Here is an 18,572-nt window from a genome sequence, read left to right as displayed (position 1 = left end):
CCTTTTACTTTTCCACCTTCTAACATTAAATTTTTTATAAAAAATTATTTTCTAGCTAAGGATTCCAGACTTCAAGATCAGAGACAGAACTCTCCTGCAGGCAATAAAGAAAACATGAAGGCAAATGAGTCATCTCCTAGCTTCTCAAAAACTGAAAATAAAGGTTAGAACTTGCAAGTCTTTAACTGTGGAAATAGGAAAGAGTATTTCAAATCTCATGCCCAGTACAAAGTATATTTGGCCAACACTTTTTCTTAGTACTGTGCGTATTAAATGAATAATTTGACAAATATCAAAATCTGTAATTAATTGAAATTTTATTTCCATAATAGATCTTAATTTCACTTCTGAGATTCCATCCTAAAAGTCTTAGGTTAAAGATTAGAAATAAATCTGTATCTAACAGTTTTTAATTTTACAGGTATATCACCGATTGTTTCTGAACATAGAAAACAGATTGATGATTTAAAGAAATTTAAGAATGATTTTAGGGTAAGTGTTGTATTGACTAATGAATTAGAATTAAAAAAATTAGATCCTAGGAATTTATATCATTCATTTACAAAAATGCATATATGCAGAGAAATAATGAACCATGTGCATAGAAAGCTAATGTTGTCTTTTCCTACGGTGGGGTAACTAAATTCATGAGGGTTGATAAGAGTAATACATATATCAATGAAGAGAATGTGATTCTGAGATTTGAAGTTATTATAACATAAGTTACTATTTGATATTCATTTGATTACTATAATGGGCAATAGAGGAAGGCCAATGCATTAATTATCTGATGTAGTAAGTAGAAGATACATTGGTACCTGGTGTTCTAAGATGTAGTTATGGATTAACACTCTGTACATGAATGTATTGTTCTGTAAATGTCATTTCTCTGTCTTAATACTTGCTGCGTATACTGATTTTCTCCTGAATGACTCTCTTTCTTTTGTACAATGTTTAATATACTGTATAAATCAAGGTATATTTTGAGACCAGCTCAACTAATGATTCTAAAATTTAGCTTCTTAAATGGGGGGGGGGGGCCCTATAAGCCTTTGAAGAAATGGCTGGTTTAAAAGATGAATTTGAATGAATCAAAGTCAAAAGGCAGCATTTTTTCCCAGCCTGTGTTCTGGCTTCCTAAACATCAATAAGTTTGTTTTGCTAATAGTTTAGTTCTTCATTTATTGGCATTATTCAAAATACTGCATATTTTATACTTAAGCATATTTATCCTTTCAGCTTTAATACTATTAAGAATTGTGAATTTGGGCCTCCCCAGTGGCGCAGCGGTAGAGCGCTGGGTTGCGAAGCTGCCCGCGGCCTCTGCGGCGCCGGTTCGATCCCCGGCTGCTCCCCGGCCACCGGAGGAGGGTCCCACATGGCGTGCAGACCTCTCCTGCAGCCCGCTGCTCCTCTCAGCAGTGTACTTCGGTCCTTCTGCCTGCTCTGCTCCCTGCTCTGGCTCTGGTGAATTCTCTCACCCTCCCGCGCTTCTGACTGTACCCAGTGCATGTATAAAACAAAAAACAAACAAACAAATAAATAAATAAAAACCTGCCTCTAAAAAAAAAAAGAATTGTGAATTAAAATTTTTTAAAACTAAGTTTACACATCCAGTGTCACAAAGAGTAATGACTGAGTGCCAGAATGTCCAATACCCAACTTAACACTTGAAACACAGCAACACAGTTGGAGTCCTCCCTAAATATGTCCTCCTCAGCTATATCTTTCTCTTCCCTTTGGGTGGGAAGTGTTTCTTCCTGTGCACTTCTTTCAGTGTATAAGAATAGATCTCTTGGCCTCCCTGATAGTGTAGGGATTAAATTTCTTTGCTATCCCCGGCCAGGGAGCTGACCCACACATGGCACAGCAGACCTATCCTGACTCGCCTGCTGCTCCCCTCAGCAGTGTATTTCAGTAGATCTGCCTGCTCTGCTCCTGACTCAGTCTCTGGTGAATCTTCTTACCCCCTTCCCACTACACCTCTGGCCTACACCCCAGTTCTTCTTTGCATGCATAAATAAATCTTTAAAAAAAAAAGATTTCTAAAAAAATTGCTATTTTATATAATACTCAGTTTGATATAAATGATGTACCATTCTGTAGGTATTTTTGCCCATTTGCTTTTATTTCCTCAACATTTTTGTAGTTAGTCATTTGCAGGACACTTGCATTAAATTTTTACTTTGATGCTTACAACAATTTTTTTAAGTTTTGCTGATAATATTGAATCACTTAAAGTGTAAAGAAGTGGGTTTTCACATATACACAGGCGTGCCACTATTACAATGTATTTTAGGACATTTTCTTCACCCCCAAAAGAAACCTTATACTCTGGGCCTCCCCTGGTAGTGCAGCGGTTGAGCGCTGGGCTGCGAAGCTGCCTGCAGCCTCTGCAGCGCCTGTTCGATCCCCGGCTGCCAGCGAGGGTCCCACATGACACGCAGATCTCTGCTGCTGCCTGCTGCTCCCCTCAGCAGTGTATTTCGTCAGTCTGCCTGCTCTGTTCCCTGCTTTGGCTCTGGTGAATTCTGTCACCCTCCCGTGCTTCTGACTGTACCCAGTGCTTGTATAAATAAATAAATAAATCTTTAAAAAAAAAAAAAAGAGCGAGAAAGAAACCTCATACCCTGTAAGAGTCATTCCTCATTTGCTTTCACCATCCCTTCCTAAACAGCTGCTAATCTGTTTTTTGTCTATCTGAATTTGCCTACCTGGATATTTCATATGAAAGGAACCATCATATAATTTGTGACCTTTTGTGACTGACTTTTTTCTCTTAGCATAAGTTTTTCAAGATTCATCCATGATGGAGCATCAATTCTTCATTCCTTTTTATGGGCAAATAATCTGGGTTTAAACCTTGCCCCTGTAACATACATTTTCTGTATAATTGAAGTGTGTTATTTTCCCAAGCCAAAGTGAGATAATTGTAGAATATTTGTCTTAATAATGTTGCTGTTGGGCTTCCCCGGTGGTGCAGCGGTTGAGTGCTGGGTTATGAAGCTGCCTGCAGCCTCTGTGGCGCCGGTTCGATCCCCGGCTGCTCCCCGGCCACCGGAGGAGGGTCCCACATGGCGCGCAGACCTCTCCTGCCGCCCGCTGCTCCCCTCAGCAGTGTACTTCGGTCCTTCTGCCTTCTCTGCTCCCCACTCTGGCTCTGGTGAATTCTTTCACCCTCCCGTGCTTCTGACTGTACCCAGTGCTTGTATAAATAAATAAATAAATATTAAAAAAAATGTTGCTGTTAAGTAACTATTTACTTAATAGTATTCTTTTGAGAATTAAATGAGATCACTGCCTATAAAATGTTTAACATAGTGCCTGGCATATATAGTGCTTCAAAAAATATATATACTTAAGAAAATATTAACTTCCGGTAACCAAGAGAGATGACCCAAAATTGCACTGGTGATCGACATTTTCTTATTGTCTATGCTGAGTCACATAAGAATCCCAGTTTTCCCGTAAAATGTCCATACTACCCAAAGCAATGTGCAGATTCGATGCAGTCCCTATCATAATTACAAAGTATGGTAATAAAAACAGTATGATAGTGGCATAAAAATACCTAGATCATGGGAGCAGAATACAGAGCCTGTAAATTAACTCACACAAAAATGTTCAATATATGACAAAGCAGCCAAGAATGTACAATGGGGAAAGGGTGGGCTCTATAGTAAGTGGTGCTGGAAAAAGTGAGCCATTATCTAATATTGTACATGAAAGTTAACTCAGTAGTCTCCAGTGATGTCTCATTATCCTGAGAATATGTGTGTGTGTGTGTGTGTACACATATATACATATGTATGTATGGATTTTATCCTGAGGATTTAAAAGCTAGAGTCCTCAATGTAACTTTAAGGTTTCCTTCCTCTTGTCATTTCTTGACTTGGACATATATGCTCATCCTTGCTCTGTCTACTAGTGCTTTTTTGTTTCATGATAGGGCCCATCTTTTATCTTTCCATGGTCTGATATCAGATGGTAAACTTAGGGAGCATAGCAACTACTTCATATTTTCCATACCCAGCAGGTTCAATTTCTGGCCCATGGTGAGCACTCAGTAAAGATTCAGCTTTTGACATTGGGACATTTGAGTGCTTAGATGACTATGATTGGGTTGTATAGACAATCTGTTACTGTTGCTTTATGATAAGAACATTGCTTTTAAGGTATGGAAAAAGCCTTATTCTACTATTTCATGTTTACAAATATGCAGAAAATTGATTGTTAGAGTTATTTAAAATATTTAAATATAATTATTTCTTTTATTTAGTTACAGCCAAGTTCTACTTCTGACTCTATGGATCAACTGCTAAACAAAAATAGAGAAGGAGAAAAATCAAGAGATTTGATCAAAGACAAAATCGAACCAAATGTTAAGGATTCTTTCATTGAAAATAGCAGCAGCAACTGCACCAGTGGAAGCAGCAAGCCGAACAGCCCCAGCATTTCCCCTTCAATCCTCAGTAACTCGGAGCACAAGAGGGGACCTGAAGTCACATCCCAGGGGGTTCAAACTTCCAGTCCAGGATGTAAACAAGAAAAAGATGACAGAGAGGAGAAGAAAGATGCAGCTGAGTGAGTAAAGCTGAAATGTAGCAAATACTCTTACTTATTTTTATGATGTTGAGGGCCTTCCAGCTCAAGAATCAGGTATCTGGACTTTTAGACTGCTTTTAACTTAAAAGCAGTCCGTAACTTAACTACTCTAGACAAATGACAGCTTAAGTAAATTAGATCTCGTACCTGATAGTCTTTTCCCCATCTCCCCCATTTTTGCACCCCATGACATTTATACTCTAGGTATAAATTATGAGGGTTTTTTTTTTTTTTCCTGAAAATGCACAAGAGTTAGAAGTTACTGGTTCTTGGATCCGATATCCCTGGGGTCCATCTCCTGGCTGTGGTGCCAAGACGAAGATATGCCACAGCCAGGAAGAGAGAAGTGTCTGTCACTACTTGGAATTCAATGTGTTTCCATCAGAAACACTATGTTAGTTAATGGTTACATTTATTAAGATAGATTTAATTCTGCACATTAGTTTATTATCAGTTAAAAGGATTTTGTGGGCTCATCTTAGAACCTGACCTAACCACTACTTTGGCTTTCAAACAACCCAGATAAATTGAGGAATGCTTATTCTTGATCAACTTAAAAATTTTTATTAGGGTTTTTCCAAGGTATGTTTAATAGAAAACACTATCACATTAGAAATTCCTGCATGCTAGAGAATTGGTGCATTCTTTTGGAAGGATTACCTTTAAGGAGCTGCTTGTCTTTTCATTTTAAATATCTGCTGATTGACTATGAGATAAGCTTTTGTGTATATTACACTTTTTGAGAACATATGTCCTTTTTTGAACAGTCTTTATCAGATTAAGGAGTGAAAAATATGCGTGTGTTTTTATGAAGAGTATTAATAATCTTCTAATGAGACTTGTTAAATGATCTTGAATGTTTGCCAGTGTCAGGTATTTGAAAGTAGCAGCAATTGTTTTTGAAGGTATTTCATTCTCTAGAACTTTAAAGAAACATAAGTTATATGCAGATATCATTGACCTTTTTTTCTTTGTTTCAGGCAAGTGAGGAAATCAACGTTGAATCCCAATGCAAAGGAATTTAACCCTAGGTCCTTTTCTCAGGTAAGTTTTTTTCTAAAATCTAATTTCTAAATATTAAATCTAGGTATTGGTAAATATTCTTTTCCCCTACCTATCATCTAAATTTAGTTACAGTATGCTAAAGCAACTGTTGGCTTAAGTATGGGTCCTCTTTTTTTTTTTTAACTATGGTTATTTAAAATATTTTTGAGCTATTGAAAAGATTTCTTAGTCAGTGAGAGAGAGAGATCTGGGGCCAACCTTTGAAGGGGGTTGGTTGGTTGACTGTCTGGTCTCTTGTTACTCCACTGAATTTGTAAGACAATAGGATTATTTTTTAGGTGTTTTTCTTTTTTTTTTTTTTTCCAAGTGTTGGCTTACATTGTTGTTTGTGTTTTTGAGGTATAGGATCCCCCTTCAGGTGATGTCACTGTAGTGCACCCACTACCAAAGCACCACAGTCCATTGTGCTGTCTCCCTACTTTATTCTCACCCTTTCCACACTCCCTTCTCCGCTGAACTCACTGGTTCTGTAGTCAGCTTTCAAGGATTATTTTTTAAGTTTAGTTTTTTTTTTTTTTTTGACATTCTCACTTTCCTTTATTTTATTTATTTATTTATTTTTATATTTGTTATTTTCTGTTTTTTTTTTTTTTTATAAATTTAAGTTTAGTTTTATATGATCCCTTTATTTGGCTTCCCCATATTCCACATTTAAACTTCATCTCCTTAAAAATCATTACTGTTGGGGCCTCCCCGGTGGCGCAGCGGTTGAGCACTGGGTTGCGAAGCCACCCGTAGCCTCTGCGGTGCCGGTTCGATCCCCGGCTGCTCCCCGGCCACCGGAGGAGGGTCCCACATGGCGCGCGGACCTCTCCTGCCGCACGCTGCTCCCCTCAGCAGTGTATTTCGGTCCTTCTGCCTGTTCTGCTCCCCGCTCTGGCTCTGGTGAATTCTCTTGCCCTCCCACGCTTCTGACTGTACCCAGTGCTTGAATAAATAAATAAATAAAATTAAAAAAAAAATCATTACTGTTGATATTTTGAAATAGTATTGTTGACTTAATGGCAAAATTTTACTTTAAGTTTTTATCAAAGTATTTTTTTTATCTGAAACACATTAAAGGTTTTTTTTTTCCATTAAAAGGGATTAAGGAAAAATTAAAAATGAATTTTAGAAAAATGGGGAAATAAGTCTCCAAATTATAATGGTTAGCTTTTTACTGTAAGATAGTTGATTTTGATTTTGTTTTTGTAGCCAAAGCCTTCTACCACCCCAACTTCACCTCGTCCTCAAGCACAACCTAGCCCATCCATGGTGGGTCATCAGCAGCCAACTCCAGTTTATACTCAACCTGTTTGTTTTGCACCAAATATGATGTATCCAGTCCCAGTGAGCCCAGGCGTGCAAGTAAGTCATAGAATTTAATGTCATTTATCTTCAATTACTTGTATTTAACACCAGATCCACTACATATGTGCAGATACTTCAGGCAGTGGTAGTATAAGAGAAGTATTTGAAAAGGGAAGGCAGTACTGCTGTGGGGTATTATTAGTATGTGGACCTAAATCTGAGAATATTTTCTGGTGAGAAAGGTTGTTTAGATTTCCCTAGGTTGTCCTTTTAGTTGTGGTGTGATTTTATTTTTTTAATGACTCAGAGAATCGGGAAACCTCAGCTAGCGCTCTATCAATACACGTCTAAGAGTTGTAGAATGTATTATTACCTTGAAAGTCTAATTTTTTTTTTTTTAATTCCCTCAAGCCTTTATACCCTATACCTATGACGCCTATGCCAGTGAATCAAGCCAAGACTTATAGAGCAGGTAAAGGTGAGAATAATCCTGCCTGTGTTTGCTTGTAGTCTGCATGCTGCATGAGTTAAGTAACTCAGTTGATAATGAAGATATACTTTTGGTTCAGTTTTGACTTTTGATGAGGTTGTTTGTTGACTTTTTTTTTTTAAGAAGTATTTATTTTATGCATACAAGAACTGGGGTACAGGCCAGAGGTGGGTTGTGTGAGAAGATTCACCAGAGACAGATCTACTGAAACACTGCTACAGGCGGATCTACTAAAACACACTGCTGAGGGGAGTTAGGAGAGGTCTGCTGCGCCATGTTGGTAGCTCCCTGGCCAGGATTTGAACTTGTGCTTCAGTGGCTGCAGATAGCTTCATAGGTTGCGTCCAACCCTTGCGCCACGAGGAAGGCCCTGTTCGTTGACTTGCATAAGGTATTTACATGCATTTTTATGGGAGAAATGGTCATCAGTTTTGATTGGTCAGGATCCTCTTAAGAAAGGATAATTGAGTTCTGAAGTTTTGGTGTTAAATTTGAAAAGTTTGGTGTTAAATTAATTTACCAGATTGTTGACCCTCTTATTTTATGCTGACTTACATTTTTCCCTCTAACTCCTGAGTTTATTTTTAAGCAGCGCTTAACTCACTTCAGAAACCTTTAAGATCTTACTAGAGGAATGTTTCTTCATCTTTAAAATGAGAATGTTACATAATCTAGAATTTTATGATTGTGTGGTTAAACAACCTTCATAGAAAAAACATATTTACTTTAATTGAAAATCATCTAATGTTGAAAAATGAGAAAAAGGTTTCCCTTTTGCCATCCAGGTAATTGAGAACAATTTGCTGTCATCTTGTTGAAAAGCAATAGAAAGTAGAATGATTTATATAAAAATGACATTTCTCAATGCCCAGTAATTTATCACTTTGGCATAAAATTTTCACTTCTGGACTTAGTAAGCTTTCCTCTGTTTAAAGTAATCATTATATTGTGGATGTTAATAATTAAAACTCTTAATGGTTTTATTTGCTTTAAAGTATTCTTTATTTTTGCCTTAGAACACTAGAACCTATTGTAAGAACTCTAGTTAATTTAAAGTTAGCGAGTTGTAGGATTAATTTTAGTTGCGGGCTTGAAAAAAAATCAAGGAAGTTGCTTTTAGATTCATTTGAATGAGGTTAATTTTAGTATGTTTATGTATTACTGGAATTAATGATTCCTTAAAACAGGGATCATTAAATGTTTTAACATTAAGGTATGAAAAATTATTTCAGTGAAAGCAAATGCCACAGCGTAGCTCACTGATGTGAGAGATGCGCTTTAGCTTCAAGAGGCAGCCTCATTTTAATAGAGGAGAAATGAGGTAGAATAAGCATAGCAAAGAGTGTCAGCTGTAAACACATGCTAAAATGGAAATTATTAGATGCTTATCAGGCTTTTGCCATATGTGCTTTGTTTCTTTGTTAAGTATTTAAGACAAATCCCACACATCATGCCGTTTCACTCCTACATACTTTCTGTCTTTTAAAAGTATAGGGAATTTTCTTAGGTAACCAGAGTGTTATTATCACTGTTTATAAAATAAGCAGCTATTCCTTTTTATCATCTAACAATTACTGGAATCAGATAAATCTGAATCAAGACTGTTTTCACAGTTGGTTTGTTTTGAATATGGATCAAAATAAGATCTGCACATTATTGCATTTACTGTATGTCTTTATAATTCCTCTGCCTTTTTCTTCCCACTGTTAGCTTATTGTGAAACTAATATGTCTTTTATTTTATTTTTTTTAAAGATTTATTTATTTATGCATATTAGAGCTGGGGTGTAGGCCAGAAGTGTGGGGTGGGGGTGAGAGGATTCACAAGAGACAGAGTGGGAAACAGAACAGGCAAACTGACTGAAATAACACTGCTAAGGGAAGGAGTGGGCGAGGCATGAGAGGTCTGCGGTGCCATGTGGGTCAGCTCCCTGGCCTGGGGTGAACTTGAGCTGCAGTGGCTGTGGATAGCTTCATAGTGTTAAGAAACCCATTGCACCACCAGGGAGGCCCTGTCTCATATTTTAGAATTTTTTCTTTACTTTTTATGATATCATTGATTATATTCAGGTTTAACTTTGGGGTGGGAACAATAATACCTAATGTTTTGAGAGCTTTATATTGGATCTGTCAGGAGGCATGTAATATCTGGTCATACTCAGTTCTGGTAATGTGGTAACATTCATTAAGGGATCAGTGATACCCGATCCTTCCCTTTCCAGTTAAGTTTTCTGTATCTTTTATCTAATTCATTAATGATTGATGCTTAACATTTCTTCAGGGCTATGAGGCTTAATTTTTAGTGTGCATCAGAATTACTTGGGAAGTTTGTGATAAACACAAACTATCCCTAGGGTTTCCAGTGTAGTGGGTTTGGGGCATAGTTTAGAATTTACATTTCTAGTGCAATAAGCCAGTCACCAGGTGATGGTCCTGGACCATACTTTGAAAACCACTGCAATTAGGGATTTGAAAATGGCAATTTCTGAATTCCTAGCATTACTTCATTTATTGGCTAGAAGCATTATGGAAGGGAATTTTTTTTTTTTTCATCTAAGGATATATGGTTATCACGAAATAGTTTTTATAGGAAAGGTAGATAAATACTTAAATTCAAGTGATTAAAACTGGTGTGCCAATTTGCAGAGTAAGGAAGGAGTTGTGCTTGTATTATTTCCAGTATTGTCCAGTGGAATTGTTAATTTTTTAAAGGATGTAACTTTCTTCTCCCTCTTAAATTTTTTAATATGATGAATGCAAGGTTTTTTTAGTATATATATTGTACATACTCACTGTGCTTTGGTTTTTTTTTTTTTTTTAAGATTTATTTATTTATTTATACAAGATTGATTGATTGATTGACTTATACAAGCACTGGGTACAGTCAGAAGCGCGGGAGTGTGAGACAATTCACCAGAGCGGGGAGCAGAGCAGGCAGAAGGACTGAAGTACACTGCTGAGGGGAGCAGCGGGCGGCAGGAGAGGTCTGCGTGCCATGTGGGACCCTCCTCCAGTGGCCGGAGAGCAGCCAGGATCAAAGCGGTACTGCAGAGGCTGCGGGCAGCTTCGCAACCCAGCTCTCAACCGCTGGCCCTGCTTTGGTTGTTTTTGCCTCTCATTGCCTCACCTTTGAACGTGGAATACCTCTAAATTGACTTGTGTGCTTTTAATACCACCCATCTGCTTTTGATCACTTCCTTGGTACTGAGGAACTTAGCTAAAGAGTTTCATTGCCTCCTATTTCTGATTCTGGCACACCGTGTCTTAGGTTAATTTTTTTTTCTGACCTTAGACCCAGGTCAGTTATTCCTCCAAGGAACTCTTGATTCCTTTTGCTAGGAAATAGTATTTAGAAGCAGTTTTCTGGACATTACATGTGTTTATTGCTGCTGAGTTACTGCTACTAGATTTTTTTTTTCAGTGGACAAAACTAAGAAATACTACTTTTTTTTTTTTCAAATATTCAGAAATTTATTTTGATATCTGCAATTCAAGTTGACACTGCAAGGTTTTTACTACAGTTTTTGTATCTCTTATTCTCTTTACACTGAAAGCCTTGTAAGAGTACTGACTATATTACCTATTACATAACAAATTATCTCTACGTTTGCCATCTACAGCAACATTATTTCACACAGGGTCAGGAATCTGGTAGTGACTTATCTGGGTGATTCTGCCTCTGTCTTTTATGAAGTCGCAGACAAGATGTTGGCTGGAGCGGCTGCAGTTATCTGGAGGGTTAATTGGGACTGCAGGATTTGCTTCCAATGTCAAAGCTGTTGGCAGGATAGTGCTGGTCATGACATAGCTGTTGGCTTCTCACAAAATGAGTATTCAGAGAAAAGCCATCCTAAATGGAAGCTGCAGTGTGTTTTATAACCTAATCTTGGAAGTGACATAACTTCTGCCATATGCTGTGGGTTGCAAGAATAAACCTAGTATAGTGTGGAAGGAGGAGTACACAAGGTTGTGAATTTTCAGAGGGAGGATCTTCAGGGACTCTCTCAGAGGCTTATTTGTATATTCCTATAGTGTATATATAAAACATTTTTATAATACTTGTTTTCAGATTGTTTGACTACAGTATAAAATTTCTAAGAATTCTTTAAGTGCCAGCTTCAGCGTGAGTTGTCATCATCTTTGTTTCTTTCAAAATACCATCTTCTGTAATCAGTGTTAAGTCAGTGATTTGATAAACAAGTAGGTTAGTCCAGTTGAGTTTGTTATCATTTGTGGGGATAGCTTTTTAAAATTATTGTAATTGGGCCTCCATGGTGGCACAAGGGGTTAAGCACAGCACTGTGAAGTTATCCACAGCTTCTGCAGCATGAGTTCGATCCCCAGCTGGCCAGGGAGAAACCAAAATGGCGAGGCAGACCTCTCCTATCTCACCCGCTGCTCCCCTCAGCAGTGTACTTCAGTCAATCTGCCTGTTCTGTTCCCCACTCTGTCTCTGGTGAATCCTCTCACCCCCCGCACTCCTGGCCTGTACCCCAGTTCTTGAATGCATAAATAAATCTTTTCTAAAAATTCTTGTAATTTGTGTATTTTTTACACAAAGTGGAAAAAACTACATAAAAAGAGATGCTCAGAGGAATCTGCTTCCATTCCACTTGTAGTTAACCATCATCACTTCCATCATCAACTGGAGATCATTTAAAGTTATTTTGTATTTATCTTTATGGTGTTTATTTTTGCAGATATACTTTTTTTTTGCAAATTACATTATTTTTAAAATAGCTTTGTTTAGATATAATTGACATGCCATAAAATTCATCCACTACAAATGCAAAGTTCAGTGTTTTTTAGTATATTCCTACCGCAGTCTAATGATCACCTGTCCGTTTCAGAACATCTTATTAGTCCAAGAGAAACCCTGTACCAGTTAGCAACACCATGCCCCCTTGCACCTATACCCACATCTCTATCTCCTGCTCTGAATATTTCATATAGATGAAATGCTGTGTTTGTCTTTTGTTTCTGGCTTCTTTGACTTAGCATAACGTTTTCAAGCTTCATCTGTATTGTGGCCAGTATTAGTATCTCATTCTTTTTAATACCAAATAATAGTTGTGTATATGCCACATTTTGGAAATCTATCAGTTGATGAATGTTTTTTCTATCTTTTTGGCTATGAATAATGCTGTGTAAATATTCATGTGCTTGTTTTTAATGGATTAGAGTGATAGGTAGAAATGCAAAAATCTTTAAGTTTCTATCAAAAGGTGACTCAATTCCAACCACTTCCATTCATTCACTTAATAGTCATTCAGCCTGCCTGTTCTGCCCCCCACTCTGTCTCTGGGGAATCCTCTCACCCCTCACACCTCTGGCCTACAACCCAGTTCTTTATGCATAAATAAATAAAAATAAATCTTTAAATTTTTTTTGTTACATTCAAGCATTATTTTGTAATTGGAATTTTTTAAACTCTGAGAAGATAGTGAACTTGACTAACTTGTTGGGTTTTGTTTTTTTTTTTAAAGATTTATTTTTATTTATTTATTACACAAGCACTGGGTACAGTCAGAAGCGCAGGAGGGTGAGAGAATTCACAAGAGCCAGAGCGGGGAGCAGAGCAGGCAGAAGGACCAAGGTACACTGCTGAGGGGTGCAGCGGGCGGCAGGAGAGGTCTGCGCGCCATGTGGGACCCTCCTCCAGTGGCCGGGGAGCAGCCGGGAATCAAACCGGCGCCGCAGAGGCTGCGGGCAGCTTCGCAACCCGGTGCTCAACCGCTGCGCCACCGGGGAAGCCCCTGTTGGGATTTTTTTTTTAATGAGGCTCATAATCAGATATCAAAAGAAATAGTGATAATAGATTAATTAAGCTCAGTTTTATGAGTTTATTCAATAAAAATGATATGATTTAGGGATGCATTTTTCTTTACTAAAAGGATATGCTTTTTTAATATGTGGAATCTCAAGGTTAATTTTAGAAAAACTTCCGTTGATTTCTTCTATTTTCAAGTTTGCTTTTCCAGGTTCTTTTTTCCAAGTTTTCTTTTCTAAATTGATGAAACAGTATTCTGTAACTCTCCTAAATTTCATCAAGTCTTTAAATTTTTAGCAAAAAAAAAAAAAAAACCCAAATATTTAAAAAGAAAACTATCTCTAAATTAGCTATTGCTTGGGCCTCCCCTGTGGCGCAGCGGTTGAGCGCTGGGTTGCGAAGCTGCCCGCGGCCTCTGCAGCGCCGGTTCGATCCCCGGCTGCTCCCCGGCCACCAGAGAAGGGTCCCACATGGCGCGCAGACCTCTCCTGCCTCCCGCTGCTCCCCTCATCAGTGTCCTTCGGTCCTTCTGCCTGCTCTGCTCTCCGCTCTGGCTCTGGTGAATTCTCTCACCCTCCCGCGCTTCTGACTGTACCCAGTGCATGTATAAACAAAACAAACAAACAAATAAAATAAATAAAACATGCCTCTATAAAATAAAAAAAAATGATCAATATAAAAAAAAATTAGCTATTGCTTGTATAATTAGTTGTGATGAATTTATGGGCATTCCAGCTTACCTAGCATTTGTGATTCATGCCTTCTTTATAAGTTGTGGTTCATGATTCCTTCCCTCAAGTGGCTTGGTTAACACTGAACCACAAACCCATCATAGGCAACAGTCAATGCTGTCATAGACATGTGAAGAAAAGGCACACAGAGCATGTAACCAGCTTTTTGGGGGGGGGTATTGGGAAAGACATTACAGTTAAATTCTTAGATAGAGCTTTAATAGGGGGAGGAGGATAAGCAAAAATTTGTGTGCAGTAATAAGTAACTTTTTTTTCTCTTTAAGATTTATTTTTATTTATGGGCCTCCCCGGTGGCGCAGCGGTTGAGCGCTGGGTTGCGAAGCTGCCCGCAGCCTCTGCCTCGCCGGTTTGATCCCCGGCTGCTCCTCGGCCACCAGAGGAGGGTCCCACAAGGCGGCACAGACCTCTCCTGCCGCCCGCTGCTCCCCTCAGCAGTGTACTTCGGTCCTTCTGCCTGCTCTGCTCCCCGCTCTGGCTCGGTGAATTGTCTCACACTCCCGCGCTTCTGACTGTACCCAGTGCTTGTATAAATAAAAATCTTTTTTTTTAAATTAAAAAAAAGATTTTTATTTATGCATAGAGGAACTGGGGTATAGGCTAGTGGGGGGGAGGTGAGAGGATTCTACAGAGACAGAGTGGGGAGCAGAACAAGCTGATCTACTGAAATACATTGCTGAGGGGAGCAGCCGGCAAGTAGGGAGAGGTCTGCTTGCTGCACCATGTGGGTAGCTCCCTGGCTGGGGATCGAACTCGGGCCTGAGTGGTGATAGCCCTGAGACTTAACCCCAGCCACCAGGGAGTCCCCAGAGTAACTTTTTAAAAAGCTATGATTTAGGAACCTGCTGCATGGCAGGGTGTGATGCTGTTTAGAAATTGCAAGGAGTTGTGTAAAATTCAATAGTAGGACATTAATGAAGCCAAGATTAAGATGAGTGTTGGATTCTTTGGTCTCTTGGCCATACTTTTGTTTTTCTTTGACTAAATCCAATGCCGGTCTCTACAAGTTACATAATTTGGTGTGTTGGATTATCTGAGAAGTAGTATGCAGGAAACAGCTTTATAGTGCTATGAGACTGTTAGAGTGATCTACCAAGTCTGGGTTCATCATAAAGAATATCTCAGAGTAAGCTGCTCTTGAGCTGATACCTGAAGGATGAGTAGGAATTTGTTCATACTTGGTTTTGGGGAGCGATGTCTATGGCTCAGAAATAGCATGGGTTATAGGAGAATACTCAGAGTGACTGAAGTGGTAGGATTTGGGGGGGGGGGTTGGTATGGTGCGACATTGCAGATGTAGGCAGGAGGGTCATGTTATACAGAGCTTGTGGACCATGTTCCTGTGTTTTGTGCTAAGGAGATGCTCTTTTGTAATACGAGTCACTTTTCTGCAGTACCAAATATGCCCCAACAGCGGCAAGACCAGCATCATCAGAGCACCATGATGCACCCAGCCTCAGCAGCAGGCCCACCAATTGTGGCCACCCCACCAGCCTACTCCACACAATACGTTGCCTATAGTCCTCAGCAGTTTCCAAATCAGCCTCTTGTTCAGCACGTGCCACATTATCAGTCTCAGGTAAGACTGACATGGTCTATCTCTTAATTTTTATTCCATTTAAATAACTTTAAAAGATTTAACTGTTATATGCTAAGAGGGCTTTCCTTTTATACTTGGTTTTATGGTGAGGTTGATGGCTAAGAATTTGGGGGTATTTTTAATATGTATTTGGAGATTGCTCATCAGTATAAGCATTTCAAAGGAAAAAAACAAGGAAACTTAGAATTTTCAGTTATTTCTGGAAAGCATGGAGTAGTTAAGATGCCTAACTAAAATCTGCTTGACTGATATTTTAATGTTTTTTTTTTTTTTTTTTCATTTTTTGTTTAAACACAGCATCCTCACGTGTATAGTCCTGTCATACAGGGTAATGCTAGAATGATGGCACCACCAACACATGCCCAGCCTGGTTTAGTATCTTCTTCTGCAACTCAGTACGGGGCTCATGAGCAGACGCATGCGATGTATGGTAGGAAACACTTTGTTTGTCTTTTTCAGTGTGTATAGCTATTCTTAATTTGGTTTCAGAGCTCTATAAAAGTTCTCTGTTAAAGAATAGCTAGGTCTTTTACAAAAACACAGTGAGAGTCAAGAAACAGGTGAAATCAATTGTCTCTGACCTGTTTTAAAAGTCTTGGCAAATCATTTCTAACTTCTGTATCTGAAAGTCCTCTGTCTTCAAATATCTCTCCTTACTTTAAAATGTAATGATGTGTGTAATGGAAAGCATCTTTTGTGGAGAAAGTGATCTTCCTTCTGTGTATTATCATTTGATATGCCTTGCCTATAGCATGCAGGAAATTTTTATTCTCATGAAAGCCTTTCCAGCAAGAAAAGATTCTGTTCACTCCTTGTTCTGGGGGTAGCTGATTATATATTTTTATTACTATTTGTTGTAATGATACTCTGTGTTCTGAATCGTGCTGTATTTTATGTGGTTGAAATTGTATAATAAATGTTCTCACAGATGAGTCACATTTTAAATATAATCACTACAAACAATGGTCCATGAAAATTTTTCTATATAAAATTAATATTAAAAACTACTGTCTTAGGGGCCTCCCTGGTGGCGCAAGGGGTTAAGACACAGCACTGTGAAGCTGTCTGCAGCTGCTGCAGCAGGAGTTTGATCCCCAGCCAGGGAGGTGACCCACATGGTGAGGCAGACCTCTCCTGCCTCACCCGCTGCTCCCCTCAGCAGTGTATTTCGGTATATCTGCCTGTTCTGCTCCCCGCTCTGTCTCTGGTGAATCCTCTCACCCATCACATCTCTGGTCTGTACCCCAGTTCTTGTATGCATAAATAAATAAATGTTTTTTAAAAATTTTTTTTAATTAAAAAAAAAAAACAAAACAACTGTTGTAGGATTTTGACCAGAAAACTTTGTTCAGGCAACTTAGCAGTTATCTAAAGAATTAAAATAACATGGCTTTCAATGTTGAGCATTTAAAATAAAATTTCACTTATATCTTAGAATTAATGGATTGTCCCATAGTATGTTTTTCAAAATATTCCTTCAGTTAGTACCAGTTTCATTAACTTTTAGGTAGTGATGGATAACATTTTGTAGGTTGATAGAAACAGGACTTAGGCAGCAGTGCTCACCCTGATCACTGGTGACTTGCCACCGTGCGTCTCTCCTGGGGGCATGCTCCTGTCACACAGGCTTACTGTTGGTAGGAATTTTATTATTAAAGGCATTACTTTTTATGTCTTTATTACATCTGTTCCTACAGCATCACCTTAAATATTTTTATTATAGATTATGTCCTTTAAGAAACAGTGTAATTGCTCCTTTTTGGAAAACATTTCTTCCAAGAAGCACATCCATAACATAATTGAAAAATATGCTGCCTGGTTTGGCATATGATTTGGTTATATCACCAGCTGGTTTTCAGTTGCTGTAACCAGGGCTAAGTGTGTCTGAGAAGATATCATTGATCCATCACACAGGCATTTATACAGTTTGTATATATTTCAATAATTTTCCAGTTTGCTAAAGGCTTAGGTGAAAAGTTCATTGTGATTGTTGATACATTTCTGGTGAATACATCATGATTTAACAAGTGGAAAAAACACGTCTCCCTACTGTTTTCTGGCATGCTTCCTTTGGAATAAGATCTGAAACTCTTGAACTAAAATTTCCATTGCTCTTAGAGAAAAGCCCTTTGTGTATCACAACTTTTGTCACAAAGTAGTGATACTGTGATCTTGAGTAGAATCTTTCTCCTCATTGTGCTCACTCACTGTTGACATGTGGGCTTTGTCTTTTGAATGGATGTGTATTGGTTTGATAGCCGGTAGAGTAAACACTGTATTTGATCCACTAATGGTTTTTATATAACTACCTTCCCAGAACATTTCCATTTGAAAAGCAGTTGGCCTTGGATCCTGAAGTCTGTTCAAATGTGGGTAAATAGGAAATATTGCGAATAGTAAAACACTAGACCTAATGTCCAGTGAAATCTGGGATTGAACTAGACCTCAATGCCAATTCTTTATTGCCAGGAGAATGTTGCTCAACCAAATCTGAACCACTCTCTGAAATTTACACAGGTTGTATTTAATTGATGAGGTCAGACTAGGGGCAAGGCTGTGAACTTGATATCTTTGTTGCTGGTTAATCAAGATTCTCTTTTGAATATTTCATAACCTAAAAAGAATACTAAGAGCTGAACTACTTTGTCCTTTGCTGTCATAATTTAATTTAAAGCAAACTCATTAATTCTTTCATAATTTATTTACATTATTTTAGATCCTTTAAATCTTAATTATGCCAAATACACATTTGGAGTACATTTTTTAAACTAAGACATAACTGTTGCATAGAAATGCTAATTTTTATTCATCTCCCATGAACAGTTTGTATTTCCAAAGGAATCAAATATTTTGAGTATGAAGTGTTTGTTTTTAAGCTACATCCTAATAGATTTTATGGAAACAGAAGAATATACTCTGGATATTAGTGACACGTATCTGTCAGCTCTTTTGTCATTAATTATTATGGCTGTAAAAAAAAATGGTTTGAGAATGGAAAGGACTG

General features: G+C 38.2%; 1 protein-coding gene across 4 annotated transcripts in view; it reads left to right on the top strand.

The window, feature by feature from the left end:
- ATXN2 (ataxin 2) overlaps positions 1–18,572 on the top strand; it is a gene marked incomplete at its 3' end in the record, with an annotated part of 62,067 nt that overhangs the window by 33,460 nt on the left and 10,035 nt on the right. For 2 of the 4 annotated variants that reach the window (XM_084254308.1, XM_084254310.1), the window contains 8 exons: positions 56–163; positions 422–492; positions 4,280–4,584; positions 5,586–5,649; positions 6,865–7,017; positions 7,372–7,432; positions 15,363–15,547; positions 15,866–15,998. In XM_084254308.1, the coding sequence (XP_084110434.1) occupies positions 56–163; positions 422–492; positions 4,280–4,584; positions 5,586–5,649; positions 6,865–7,017; positions 7,372–7,432; positions 15,363–15,547; positions 15,866–15,998 (1,080 nt within the window). Of the gene's footprint in view, positions 1–55; positions 164–421; positions 493–4,279; positions 4,585–5,585; positions 5,650–6,864; positions 7,018–7,371; positions 7,439–15,362; positions 15,548–15,865; positions 15,999–18,572 lie in introns of all 4 variants that reach the window. The other 2 variants (XM_084254309.1, XM_084254307.1) reach the window with 1 other exon arrangement.

Source organism: Talpa europaea (genome assembly GCF_964194135.1).
Source record: "Talpa europaea genome assembly, chromosome: 14".
NCBI classification, from domain to species: Eukaryota; Metazoa; Chordata; class Mammalia; order Eulipotyphla; family Talpidae; genus Talpa; species Talpa europaea.
This window is presented reverse-complemented; position numbering and strand designations above follow the sequence as displayed.